The sequence below is a fragment of the Stigmatopora argus genome, chromosome 15 (assembly GCF_051989625.1).
Source record: "Stigmatopora argus isolate UIUO_Sarg chromosome 15, RoL_Sarg_1.0, whole genome shotgun sequence".
Classification (NCBI taxonomy): domain Eukaryota; kingdom Metazoa; phylum Chordata; class Actinopteri; order Syngnathiformes; family Syngnathidae; genus Stigmatopora; species Stigmatopora argus.
Window position 1 is genome coordinate 696,983 of NC_135401.1, and position 13,773 is coordinate 710,755.

General features: G+C 46.5%; 2 protein-coding genes across 2 annotated transcripts; both read left to right on the forward strand.

Annotated features, from left to right (window-relative positions):
• The first annotated feature begins 194 nt into the window (after nucleotides 1-194).
• On the forward strand, nucleotides 195-6,077 carry slc39a9 (solute carrier family 39 member 9). The gene is made up of 8 exons (XM_077621666.1): nucleotides 195-682; nucleotides 1,444-1,552; nucleotides 2,524-2,754; nucleotides 3,074-3,142; nucleotides 3,275-3,360; nucleotides 4,030-4,164; nucleotides 5,051-5,885; nucleotides 5,974-6,077. The coding sequence occupies exons 1-7, from the start codon at nucleotides 587-589 to the stop codon at nucleotides 5,261-5,263; spliced, it is 939 nt and encodes a 312-aa protein (XP_077477792.1). The 5' UTR covers nucleotides 195-586; the 3' UTR covers nucleotides 5,264-5,885; nucleotides 5,974-6,077.
• Nucleotides 6,078-7,404: 1,327 nt separating this feature from the next.
• On the forward strand, nucleotides 7,405-13,486 carry plekhd1 (pleckstrin homology domain containing, family D (with coiled-coil domains) member 1). Its single transcript, XM_077621506.1, has 12 exons — nucleotides 7,405-8,255; nucleotides 9,130-9,223; nucleotides 9,326-9,415; nucleotides 9,478-9,554; nucleotides 9,971-10,062; nucleotides 10,150-10,202; nucleotides 10,273-10,367; nucleotides 10,480-10,573; nucleotides 10,647-10,897; nucleotides 12,334-12,620; nucleotides 12,881-13,024; nucleotides 13,103-13,486. The coding sequence occupies exons 1-12, from the start codon at nucleotides 8,080-8,082 to the stop codon at nucleotides 13,282-13,284; spliced, it is 1,635 nt and encodes a 544-aa protein (XP_077477632.1). The 5' UTR covers nucleotides 7,405-8,079; the 3' UTR covers nucleotides 13,285-13,486.
• The last annotated feature ends 287 nt before the right edge of the window (nucleotides 13,487-13,773 follow it).

The window sequence follows — 13,773 nt, forward strand, 5'->3', positions numbered from 1 at the left end:
TGCCCTTTTTGCTGCCGTCTTCGTTTCAGCTACTAACATGGATATTTAATTGAAATTACAAATGGTCAGAATCATCATCAGATGCTGTTCCACATTTCATTTGCAGATATTTGGGTTTTAATGCCTGTTGGAAATAACAATTTCTTCATTGTCGATCTCACTGCCGTCTTCGACGATGACGTGGCACTAAAACATCACGTGACCCGGAAGTATTCCTCCTACCCTCCTTGTTTAGAGAGGAAGCGTCGACTAGCATGTGTGCGTCGTTGGTGGCTAAAACACGTAAGAACAAACTGATTTTTGGACAGAATTTATACGGAGGACATGAAGTCCAGCGTGGCCTGCTTGGACGTCGACGCGTCGAGTCGTCTCGCTTGTGAAACGCCACAATAGCCCCCGCTGAAGCTAGTTAGCTTAGCTTATCTAGGAGGAGGCCACTAATTCAATTACACGTCGTCGTTTTTGTTGTTTCCGACACTTTGCTCAACTCGTTTGGGGAGGACGGCCCAGAGAGTTCCGGGTGCGTCTTTTGTCTTCAAACGTGTTTTTTTTTTAAATATTTTTTGGAGGACCAAAAAGTGCAACCATGGAGGACTTTAGCTCCATCAGCTTGCTGTCTCTCGCCATGCTGGTGGGCTGCTATGTGGCCGGGACCATTCCTCTGGCGGTCAACTTCTCGGAGGTATGACATTACCCTGCGAACATCACACTATATTGTGGTTATGTTTTTGCCAAGCTCCCCCCCCCTAATATTCCAATTTTGGCTTCGTCCAGTTGACCGACGTGCAAATATTCGCGCCCTAACATTCAAAGTTACGTAAACAACAACAACAAATCAACATGCATATTTACGACCAAAACATAACATTAAAGTAGATAAGAAATGCTCAATATTCAGACAAAATTTCATAAAATTGATGCCTCCAAAAGTTATCAAAGTTACTGTGAATTTTGTTATTTACACGTGATTAAAAATATAAAATGAAGTGGAGTAAAAGTTGAGTTGAGGTGACCTAAAAAATGCTACAAACTAATAAGAAGTGACTCATGAAAGAGAGAGCAATTAGTTCTTAATTTGTTGACTAACCTTTGTGCAATGTCTGCTTTTTTAATCGTTTTCTAGTCTTGATGAAAAATAATTGAAAAAGCCCGACTGAAATGACCTCGAGATCATGTCAAAGTTCAAAATGGCTGTCTTTTTTTTTTTAACCATTGCTGCTCAGAGTTTCACATTTTGAGGCCTCGTCAATAATTTCTCTTTTTTTTTCACATTCCAATTTTTTTTATATATTGTATAGCCGCACCAAAAGTTCGGTGGGAGAAAAACTTTGGCCTAAAATATCACTTAGAATGTGGGTTGGGTCCAAAATTAAAATACAAAATGTGCCAAGAGTTATTTCTGTTTGTAAATGAGTTCTTATTTTGCATAATGTGTCCAATCAGGAGAAGCTAAAGCTCGTCACCGTGTTGGGGGCGGGACTCCTGTGCGGCACGGCCCTCGCCGTCATCATTCCAGAAGGCGTCCACGCGCTTTATGAGGAGATCCTGGAAGGTAAACAAACCAAACAATTTTGCTCGTTAACAAAGAATCTTGCACCGATGCAGTTTTTTTTTTTGTTTACACTCGTACCTCTACTTACAAAATTAATTGTTTCGTAAGTAGAGCAGTACGTTATATGTAAATAACCTCATTGGTTCCACGGTCTTCCAACTAAACCCTTTAAAAATAATCAAAACGTCCCCATTTTGTATGAAAGATGTGCTACGCCAAGGCTGTCAGACCCGAATTTTTCATTTTGGGGTTGACGTTAGCCGGGCTCGTTCCTTTTCGCTAGCCTGGCGTCATTTCTTGGCGTTTCAAGTCAAACCGAGATGATGAGGATTAGGAAGCGAGCATACATTCATTTTTTTAACACTGCTTGTCCTCACGAGCAAGGTGCACGGGGTGCTGGAGCCAATCCCCAGCCATTGGAAATCTGTGGTTGACCAATCTCACGACACGAGGAGACTCGGGACAACCAATCATTGCTAGGATTAGGGCAAGGGTGTCAGACTCGGGTTGGTTCACGGGCCGCTTGAACGTCAACTCAATTTCATGTGGGCCGGACCATTTTAGATAGAATATTTAGATTTTTTTTAAATAAATGGATTAAAAGAACTGGATTAAAGGCCCTGAATATTCCGTTTTTTATAGATCTAAAACAATGTTTATCTTAGCTTTTTTAAAATATATTTTTAGATTTTACAAAATGATTTTTGAACTAAAACACAGACAAAATTGATTAAAAAATGACAATGATTGATTTAAAAGGGAGAAAATCAGGACATTTAATATACATCTATAATCTTCATTTGAATTTGATCCTAAAACAGAAAGTGGGCACTCATCATTGACTTTCTTGGGCCATATAAAATGATGCGGCGGGCCAGGTTTGGCCCCCGGGCCGCCACTTTGACACCTGTGCTACGCTATCCCAGCTTGACGTCCTGACTGAGAGGCGCGATTGTTGTTGTGATTTTTAGGCCAAGGGGGCGGGCACCACCACGGTCCCAGTCAGGTGGGCGTCGTGGCCGAGGCGTCGGAGGCCAAAGGCGAAGCGGCGGTGGCGGCGGCGGTGGAGCTGAGCACGGTCGGCCACGGCGAGCACGGCCACGAGCAGCTTCACGCCTGCATCGGCGTCTCGCTGGTGCTGGGCTTCGTCTTCATGCTGCTGGTGGACCAGATCGGATCGTCACACGTTCACGCCGCCGAAGGTAGGGGGAAAAATCATTATATGACTCGGGCGCTCCAACGCCGTCTCGATTCATTCCAATTATCGCTCGTTTGGCATTGTCGGTACTCGGACTTTTGGTCGCCGGACTTTTGATATATAGTATTTAGATCGTTTCAACAGTATTTTGAGAGTTGGTTTCAACAGTATTTAGATATTAAACTCTAAACTCTCCCTCTCTCTGTCATCATTTGAACCTGTTCGACCAAACGTCCGGGCGACCAAAAGTCAGCGACCAAAAGTCCGGCGACCAAACGTCCGGTCACGGGCATTGTCTTACATGTTTGTCTCCGGGGAAACAGATTCCGAATCGGCCAGAGTATCGTCGTCCAAAATTACCACCACCCTTGGTTTAGTGGTGCACGCCGCTGGTAAGTTTTTACCCAGGTTTCATTACTTGCTTTTAATGAATCCGTTAATTAGCATTTATTTTCCGGCATTTATTCCATCGTGCCCTCGGTGAGGTGTTGTCACCGCGGCGCTAACCTCTGATTGTCCCGCAGCCGACGGCGTGGCCCTCGGAGCCGCCGCCTCCACGTCTGGAACCGGCGTCCAGCTCATCGTCTTTGTGGCCATCATGCTACACAAGGTAAAGCGCGCGATGGCCGGAGACGCTCAAAAACAGAAACTGATGGAATAATGATTAATACCATTAAATCATTATTAGTAATATTTGATTAAAACAGGAAGACATCGTTGACATAACTGATTACAACTTGCAAGGAGAAATCACTCGTAACACGGCTTCGTTCAAAAGCATTCTGACGTGCAGTATACTCTTCTCTGTATTTAGTTGCGACATACTGAAAACATTTCATGTAATCTGATTCAAAACAATTGCATAAGCTAACCGAATAACACCCTTAAGGTCAAAAAACAACGGTGTAAGAAATTGCAGAATAAGCATAATACTTTCTTTATAAGGTAAACAAAGCAGCCGTATTTTTAAACAATAATGCGATTATCGCCATCTGCCAGAGTCCAAGTCCAAACAAGGTATGAGTTTCATGCAGATCAGCATCCTTGTCTTGGGGTTTGTTGGCGTCAATATTCCTGAAAGCAATTAACTGGAAAGCAGCTTTGGGGGAAAGAGTCCCCTTGCTTGGTCCCAACATAAAGCATGAATTAATTTATAGCTTTATTACCTATTAAAAATGCTTATAAAACATATAGAAACATCCCAGAATAAATCCAACAGATTTTTTTTTTTTTTTAAATGGCGTTCCGCCAGCTGACGACGTACGTCTGTCTTTGTTAGGCCCCCGCCGCCTTCGGCCTGGTGTCCTTCCTGATGCACGCCGGGCTGGAAAGGAATCGAATCCGGAAGCACCTGCTGGTCTTCGCCCTGGCCGCGCCCGTCCTGGCCATGCTCACCTTCGTCGGACTTGGACAGGTATGTCTTTTCGCTAAAACAGAAGGCCGCCTTGCTCTTTTTTTTGCCATTGATTTCGTACACTTTACATACACAAGGAAACACTTTTTGGGGGTAAGGGTGCCGTGACACCAGATTTTTGTGAGGAAATGGCTACCAATGAGTTAACAAGGGAGCTTAAAATGCCCCAAAGCCAACGTGAAGTCACCCGGAAATGGCCAAAAATCAGCCAAAACCGACCAACACGCAATTCGGTGGGATCGGTTCCAGCACCCCCGCAAATGTATTTTTCCCCCTCCTTATTTCATAGGTTTGATTTGACCTGAAAAACCCAAAAAATGACGCTTAACATTCATTTTCTGAACTGCTTATCTTCACGGGGGTGCCAGAGCCTATCCCAGCTAAGTATACTTTCACCATGCGATTGTCAGAGGTCAGCCAATTGCAGGGCACAAGGGGACTTAGGACAACCAATCATAGCTCGGGTTAGGCAATTTCGAACGCTCAACCAGCTAGCCTAGCATGCACGTTTTTACGATGCGGGAAGAAAGCGGTGTCCCCAGAGAAAACCCACTTGAACATCCAAATTCCACACAGGTGACGACCCGCCGGGGATCGAACCCTCGGCCCCGGAACAGCGAGGCCCACGCGCTAACCACTTAACCACCGTCACTTAACAAATAAATAATAATAAATATTTTCTGCTCAGCTAGGACGTAAAATGGGAAATTTGGAACACAGCAAACTCAAATTTAAACTATTTTTTAGCAACGGAACCAGCACAAACCAGTAACCGCGCATTTTCGTATTTTTTTTTCATGTAATGCGGCGCTTGTTTGACGCCAAACCTTTTTCTTTCCCGTCTGACCGTCCGTCTGACCGTGTCCGTCCGTTTGTCCGTCCGCAGAGCAGCAAGGAGGCGCTGTCCCACATCAACGCCACGGGCGTGGCCATGCTCTTCTCGGCCGGCACCTTTCTCTACGTGGCCACGGTTCACGTTCTCCCCGAGGTGGGCGGCGGCTCCGGCCATGGCGCCAAGGGCCTCAGCAAGGTGGAGGTGGGCGCCCTGGTGGTGGGCTGCCTGGTCCCTCTCCTCCTGTCGGTGGGCCACAGCCACTAAGGACCGCCCCGCCCCGCCCCCCCACCAAAGACTCGGCGCCGCCTTTTTTTAACTGTACGGCTTTCTTCCACGCGCCCACTTTTAAGTGCCATAGCCGCCGGGGGTCCTGGGCCTCCGGGACGCCTTTGTACACGTGGCTCCCCTTCGCCGATTAAACGCGGGAGAGAACACCGTACCTGGACTCCGATTGGATGGAGTTGAGACTGTCCCCGCCCACCCCCCCACGTTTCTAGTGGTATTCTTTGTCTCAATACATCTTTGTCATTCCGCCATGAATTCGCCTCCTGTTTGAAGACATGTCTTACGATTAAATTAATGTTATTTTCCTCTTTTTTTTAAGTACAGCTGCTACGAAAAAAAAGTGTCACGCCTCCTTTAACTCTTTCACCGCCGTGATTTCTAGGGAAAGCGACCGACTATTCTTGACCATTTAACGCCGCTACGAGTCCAAGAAAACTAGCTAACAAGCTCACCGCGTTTGAACCCAAGACTTAAAATCCAAACATATCAACGGGGGTCCCCGGACCCCCCATCCCGTCTTGTTCTCCCTCCTCTAGCACCCCAGAATCGAACTCATCCACTCATTGGCAACCCTAAGAAGCATCCCGACGATTCGACTCAGGTAGGTCGGACGTGGAAACGACACATGCGGCTCGCTCGAGGACTGCCGTTGTTCAAACCCCAGTTTAGATGTTTCCCAATGTTTTCAGAACGAGGCTTTTTTGAACCCCAGGAGAATCCTCTTCCCCGACAACGAGGGCAAAACGGCGGACTGGGAAAAAAAAACGCAGGTAGGCGGCGGCTCGCGCGGCAATCCACGTCGCTAAATGCTAACGGTTAGCTCCGGTTGACCTGAAACGGGAACGCCAAGACTAAATGACGTCTCCTGACCCTCGGTACGGGACGTCCAATGGGACGGATTGTCCGTGGCGGCTCGTGTTACTAGAAGCCAAAAAAAAGGGCAAATAGCAGCAGCCTGTGAACGCGTGTGTGGAAAAGCGGCTTTAGCGGCAGAGATAAATCTAGCCGAGGATTTGTCGTTTTGCTGTCAAATGTGTCATTAGTGCTTTCAAATGGCTCCAAAATTCCGCCCCCCCACTCCCTCCAGCCTATGACGTCATCACTTTTCTCCATTCATAGCAAAAAAAGATGTAAAGGCTGAGCAATAGCAATTAATCAATGAAGAAATGTTAAATTGAGCACATTTGTACCCAAGCGTGACCTCCCACCCGCATGCACACCCGCACGCACATTAGGCAAGCGATGATGTAAACGTGGGCTGGAAAAGCCGTTAATATTCTTAACGCCGCGCGGTGGGCTTGATATGTAATCTGACATATGTTTGAATGTTCTGCCGTGTTATGACACGCGTCCGCTTCTGCCACGTACGCCTTCTAATCCGCTGGTGTTAGCCGTGAAAGTTGTTTACCCGTGTTTTGGCCACTAAAACTAATAGCCAGTGGGCCGTGGGGTCGCATTAATGGAAAAAAAATCAAAATTTTCCTTAAATGTTCCCACTTTTTTTTGTACATAGCACACCCACATTTATTTAATATTTTTATGGTTTTAGACAAATTTGGGACTGAGTTATATTGTGTTTACTGGGTAGTCTACCTACTTTCTATCCCAAAAAACATGCATGCTAGGCTAAATTGTCCCTAACTATGATTGGTCGCCCCTTTTAGGTGTCCCGCTGCCTCGTGCCTGTAGCGAGCTAGGATGGGATTTAGCCTACCATGCATGTTTTTTGGGATATGGGAGGAAAGTAGACTACCCAGAAAACACAATATAATGCCTAATGCCATTAAAAATATTACATAAATGTGGATGTGCTATGTACAAAAAAGCGGGAACATTTTTTTTAAATTATTATTGCGACCCCACGGCCCTGGCTATTAGTTTTAGTGCAAAAAAACAACAAAAACATTCTTAATATCAAGTACTTTGGCAGAAAAAAACATATTTTTTTAGAATTGCTTTTTTAAAACAAATATAATGCGTTCTTACATTCATCTCTTGCACCGCTCGTCCTCTTAAGGGTCGCTATTTTTTTCTGCCAAAGTACTTGATATTAAGAATGTTTTTGTTGTTTTTTTTGCACTAAAACTAATAGCCAGGGCCGTGGGGTCGCAATAATAATAATAAAAAATGTTCCCGCTTTTTTGTACATAGCACATCCACATTTATATAATATTTTTATGGCATTAGGCAAGTTATATTGTGTTTTCTGGGTAGTCTACTTTCCTCCCATATCCCCCAAAAACATGCATGCTAGGCTAAATTGTCCTTAGCTATGATTGGTCGCCCCTTGTCTCCTCGTGCCCTGCCATTGGCTGGCCAATCGATTCTAGGTGTCCCGCAGCTGGGATGGGCTCCGGCACCCCCGTGACCCTTGAGAGGATGAGCAATGAATGAAAGAACGCATTACATATGTTTAAAAAAAGCAATTCTTAAAAAAAAAGACTTTTTTCCGCCAAAGTACTTGATTATGAAGAATGTTTTTGTTGTCTGGTTTGCACGCGTTTGGCCTGGGCGCGCTCGCAACGCCGTCGTTAAAGCGCTCCCATGCAGTAATCTGAAGCGCGGGCGGCTTTTACTGGCCGGAGCGCCATCGACCGAAAAAGCCCGCCCCCTCCCTCCCTCCACCTCGTATTGGCGTTCGAGTCTTTCCGCCTGGCCGACTTATCGAGGATTTGCCGGCATGCTCGCGCGCGGCGGGTTAATTGTTATCGACTATTTTCCCTCTGTGACGGATTCCCGCCGAGCTTCCGGAGACGGGCGGGCTGGCGGGCGGGCGTTCGCTCGGGGCGCTCGGGATGCTCCCGTCCTCCGCATCCAGAGGCTCGCCGTTCTCGCCGCTTTCCGCCTTCTCGCCTTGGTCGTCCATGGAGCAGTCGGACTCGGAAGCGTTGGACATCAGCGCCAAGGTGCAGCTGCACGGCGTCCTCTGGAAGAGACCTTTTGGACGACCCTCGGCCAAGTGGTCGCGCAGGTCAGAATTTTTGGTCCAGTTGTATTTTGTTTAGTAAAAAAAAAAAATCAAAAAAATACATGTATAGTTTTTTTTTTTTAAATCCTAATCCAAATTATTCCACAGGCTCTCCTTAGAATTTCCCCATTTTAAAAATATACTCCATCAAATTGTCCCGGACGCTCAAAACGCAGCTTACGTAAACTCGCTGACGTAACCGGCGTCGCCATCGGCGGTGCGTGCGCTAAAGGTCGGCGTGCCAATCGTGTTTGCTGGCCATTGACGGAGATAGACATCCGTTCCGTTTGGATTGGTTGACCAAGAACTTGGATTCTTTTTTAAACTGCTTAAATGCAAAGAATGGGAGTGTATTAATAGGCTGAACATATTTAATGTGCCACCCGGGAGTTTGTTTGTTTCCTCATTCTGTCATTGGTGAACATCTTTATTTTTTATCTTTTTTAACCCGTCAGGTTAAACTGCTTAAATTTGATAAATGGGAATTGGAGTGTATTAATACTATTAATACACTCCAATTCCCATTTATCAAATTTAAGCAGTAATAATAGTAATCATTGGTGAACATCTTTATTTTTTATCTATTTTAACCCGTCAGGTTAAACTGCTTAAATTTGATAAATGGGAATTGGAGTGTATTAATAGCATACCTGTCAACCTCTGCCGATAACTGCCCTTATAAATGATTATGATTCCCCTTACAAACCCCCCAAAAACCTTCCAAACACCGTACGACGAGTCGTACGGTGTTTGGAAGGCTTTTGGGGGTTTGTAAGGGATTGAATCATAATCATTTATAAGGGCAGTTATCGGCAGAGGTTGACAGGTATGCTATACTGACATACTCCATGGTTTAATTTTTTGGGGTGCCGCCAAGGTTCTTTGTGATCAAAGACAGTTTTTTGCTGTACTACGCCGAGAGCGAGAAGAGGAGCTTTGAGAGCAGCAGGATGTTCAACATCCACCCCAAGGTCAAGTTCTCGCCGAGGTCGCCCCGTCGTCAATAATGCCGTCTTGATCCATTGATTTCATTTCTATTGATCACCCCCACCCCCCTCCCCCCCCCCCACTAGGGGGTCATTCCTCTGGGAGGATGCGTGGTGTCCACCACCGAGGACATGGGCATGCCCTTCGGCCTGGTCATCGGTCTGGAAGACTTCTCGGTGAGCTCCGGCGAGACGTCGACGCGCTTTGGGCGGAGAATAATTCCGCTGCCGTCGAGCAGGGCACCGTGGTGGTGGCGGCCGAGTCCGAGGAGGAGCAGCTGCATTGGCTGGAGATGCTGCAGGAGTCGGGAAAAGTGTAAGAAGCCCTCTTTTACCTTATATACCGTTGTTCGTAAGTCGTATGTTCGGAAGTAGGGGAGCGTCTGTACATTCAATGTTTTGAGTATGGCGTGACTAAATGGAGAGAAAAGTATGGCGCTCTTCAGAATCCTCTTGAACGAAGGCGAGTTATGAAGGATTCTCCTTGCAAGTTGTAACCAGTGTATGTTAAAGATGTCTTCCTGTTTGATTACAATTGTATTAATGATTAATCCATCACTTCCTTTGTGACGAAAAAAAAAATCAAAATAAAATGAAAGCATTCCATTGCGATTGAACGAGCGCGGGCCGGATCGGACCTCCCGGCGGGCCACTTCCGGCCCGCGGGCCGCAAGTTTGACACCAACCCCAAAAGGAAGCTGCCAGTCAGTGTGTTTTTGTGTGTGTTTCCAGTACGTGGAAGAATTCCCAGCTGGGGGAGGCCATGATCGAGAGCCTGGAGGCTCAGGGGCTCCAATTGGCCAAGGAGAAGCAGGAGTACCTGGGTAATTTCTCGCATTTCTTGGCAAATCCCATCATTTCTTTGGGGAAAGGGGAGGAGCTTCTTCCAGCGTTTTCCTCCCGTCGAGCAGATAAGCTGATGGAAGAGACGGAGGAGCTGTCCCACCAGCGGGCGCAAAGAGAAGTAAGAAAGACGGCAGGGGGGGCGGGGCCTTTTGGACGCGCCTTCAACGCGCCGACGTTCGGACCCGCAGGAGTTGGAGCGTCTCAATCAGCTTCTGGAGGAGGAGAAGATCAAGTACGAGGAAGTGGTGCAGGAGCTCAAGGCCGAGCAGGAGCAAGTCAAATTGTGAGAAGTTGCACCACAAAATAAAAATGCTGCTGACTTTATTTGGCTATTCCAGCCCACAAAATGTATTTAATTTTTCATTTATTTTTTATTTTTTACCATCTTTGAAAAGCGACCTGGACGACACCGCTCAGTCTCTGCGCGGCGTGGAGAGCGAGAAGGAGGAGCTGAGCGGCCTGACCGTCATGCTGCAGAAGTCCATCGAGGTACCGCTCTTGCTAACGTGCTAATGCTAACGGTGGAAAGGAAATGATGTCCAACTTTGGTCTCTTTTGCCAGCAACTGTCCCAGGAGAAGAAGCGAACTCTGGAGCTGCTGGAGGCCAAAGATGGCGAGGAGGAGCTGGAGGAGGAGGAAGAAGAGGAAGAGGAGGAGGAGGAGGAGGAGCAGGAGGAGAAGGCGAAAGGCCAGGAGGCAGTCCCGCCGGAGAGCCGCAAGGATCTGGGGAACCAGGACCTCCTGCAGGATCTGCACCACATTGAGGAGCAGATGAAGCTCCTGCTGAAGGAGAAGGAGCAGGCGGATGACAAGTAAATACAAATGTCACTAATTTCTATACATTAAAAATAGCCACAAAGTCTTTGCAAGCGCACAATAGACATTAACATTTTGAACATAGTGTCATTATTCATGATATATATTAGAAAAATGATGAGTAATATGTATAGTCTCTTCAAATTAGTTTCCATCTTATCCAACTAGATAACAATGACTAGTTTAGTGGTTAAAAAAGATGATGTCCACGAAATTGGATCCTTGGACGCTAATGTGAATTCCATTGGGAGGAGGGAAAAAAAAATGGAAAATAAAGCGGCAGTGTCAGCTTTCGTCCGGCCGCCGTCTATCCACTAAAAGGTTCTGTTTCGTGCTTGATTTTATTCTTGACTTTATGGCATCGATGCAAGTGCATTAGGCCGACAATTTGCTCCAGCCAAAGTACCTTCCCACTCCAAATTCCTACGTTTAAATTCAAGTACGGATGTGAAATAAAAATAGAGCACAGACGCTCCCCTACTTACGAACATACGACTTACGAACAACGGTACATACGAACATGTCTGCAAATTGCGTTTCTGTCGAAAAATGTTCGTAAGTTCGATTTTGTATTTTTTTCCGAGTAGTGCTTCTTTCCGCCGCTAATACCGACGACGCCTGGCGCTGTGAGAGCTCAGCTCACCCAGCATCTACCTTCTTCTGTCCAATTCGTTGCAATGCGGAAGTGCGTGAACGTATCTCCAGTGCGCAAAGAACCTTTTTCATTTTTATCATGAAATATCTCGTGCAGCCATTATTCAATATGGTTGGTGAAAAGCGAAAGGCTTCTATTGAGGGAGTTGCAAGGAAGAGGCAAGCCATTTCATTTGAAACGAGTGGCAATAATAACGAAGCTTGATGCGCATGAGAGTGGTGAGCGTTGCACGTGAATACAACTTGAATGGTTCGACCGTCAGTACCATTTATAAACATAAAGATGGAGCAGCAGGACCCAAATATTGAACGTTGCACAAAGTTTGCAAATCAATTGAATGATGCCATACAGTGCTACCGCATCATTTATGATGAAAAAAAGAAAACTGCAATCGTCATTAGATCGCTTCTTTCTGCCACTTTCTAATACATAAATCTCTCTCTCTATCTCTATACAGTACTGTACATATTCTCTCCATTTTATTAAATGTTTTTTTTCAGTACAAACCAATGCGTGTTACTTATACAAGCCTTAAACATACAAATGAACTTATATAAACCTTCAATATACTTCTATAGGCCTTAAACATAAATTATAATACAAAATATAGCACTGAATCAACTTACAAACAAATTCAACTTATGAACAATCGCTCGGAATCTAACTCGTTCGTAAGTAGGGGAGCGTCTGTATCTGCCCACTGAAATACCACCACCAGGCTAAAAAAAGAACAATGCAAATTTTGGACTTGTTTTCTTTTCGCACGAACGACGGCAGGCTGCGCCAGAACCAGCAACGGGCCGAAGTCCTTCAACAGGAACGCGAGTTCTACTCGTCGCAGGCCCAAACGCTGCAGCGCTCGCTCTCGCAGCTCACCGCCGACAAGCGGCAGACGGAGGCCGAGCTGCAGGCGGAAATGGAGTCTCGCGTGGAGCTGGAGAAGAGGCTGAAGCAGGCCGAGGAGGCCCTGCGAGACCTGGAGAAAGGCCTGGACTCCTTGGACTCCCTGGACCGCGGCAGCGAGCGAGACCGGCGGATGAGGGGCGACGTCACGCAGCTCAGACGTACGTACGCCGCCGCCCCTGGCGTCGGGTAACCCGCGCGCTACTGCATACCTGTCAACCTCTGCCGATAACTGCCCTTATAAATGATTATGATTCCCCTTACAAAGCCCCCAAAAACCTTACAAACACCGTACGACTCGTCGTACGGTGTTTGTAAGGTTTTGGGGGGGTTTGTAAGGGAAATCATAATCATTTATAAGGGCAGTTATCGGCAGAGGTTGACAGGTATGTTAACTTACCCGGCCGGCGCCGTCGCTCAGGTTTCTTCGAGGAGTGCATCTGCGCGGCCGAGATCGAAGCCAAGCTGCCGGCCATCATGAAAAACGCCGTCTACCTCCACAAGGCGGCGGCGCGTAGGATCAAAAGTTGCCGGGTTCAGAGGAGAGCTTCCAGGCGTCACTGGCGTGAGTCACGACGCGTGCCAAGGTGGCACGTCCACCAATTTGTGGTTGATTTTTGCCACTTCCTCCTTTTCTCCCCAGTGAAACACTCCAAGTCGTTCGCCACGACCAGCCTGGACGAGGGCGCGGGCGGCGGCGCCGCCGGCAGCATGGAGGAGCTAAGGGAGACGGCCCGCCGCCTCACCGCCGACAGCGACTTCCGCCAGAGCGTCTACAAAATCATGGCGCGCAAGGACGCCGCCACCAGCTTCGACCAAGACTGACTGACTGACTGACGGACAAACGACTTCCTTGCTTTAGGGCTGTATTGTATGTAGTAGTCAAATATTAGAAGATATACAACTCAACGTTAACCTTCATTTTATTTTGACGGAACACAAAATACACATAAGGCCCAGTCCCGATTGTTCCTTTGTTTGTCCTTATACTTTTAGTTGAGTTTTGATTAAATGTCAATCAAAATGATCTCAGGTTTTTTTTCTTTTTTGCATAATTTGGCACTCAAAGTGTTTCTATTTTAAATAGATCTTAGAGACTGACATATAATACACCCTCAACTCCAGACCATAATTTATATATATTTTTAAAGTGGATGTATAATTTAAAAACAAAAGACAATCCTAAATTCCCTTATCATCGCAGTTTAATGTTAACAGCATCGCGTGTGTGCGCACAATGGCCACTGGGTGGCGGTATTTCACAGAGAGGCGCCGGCATGTTGTCCCAATGACCTGACAGAAGAAGAACTCTTC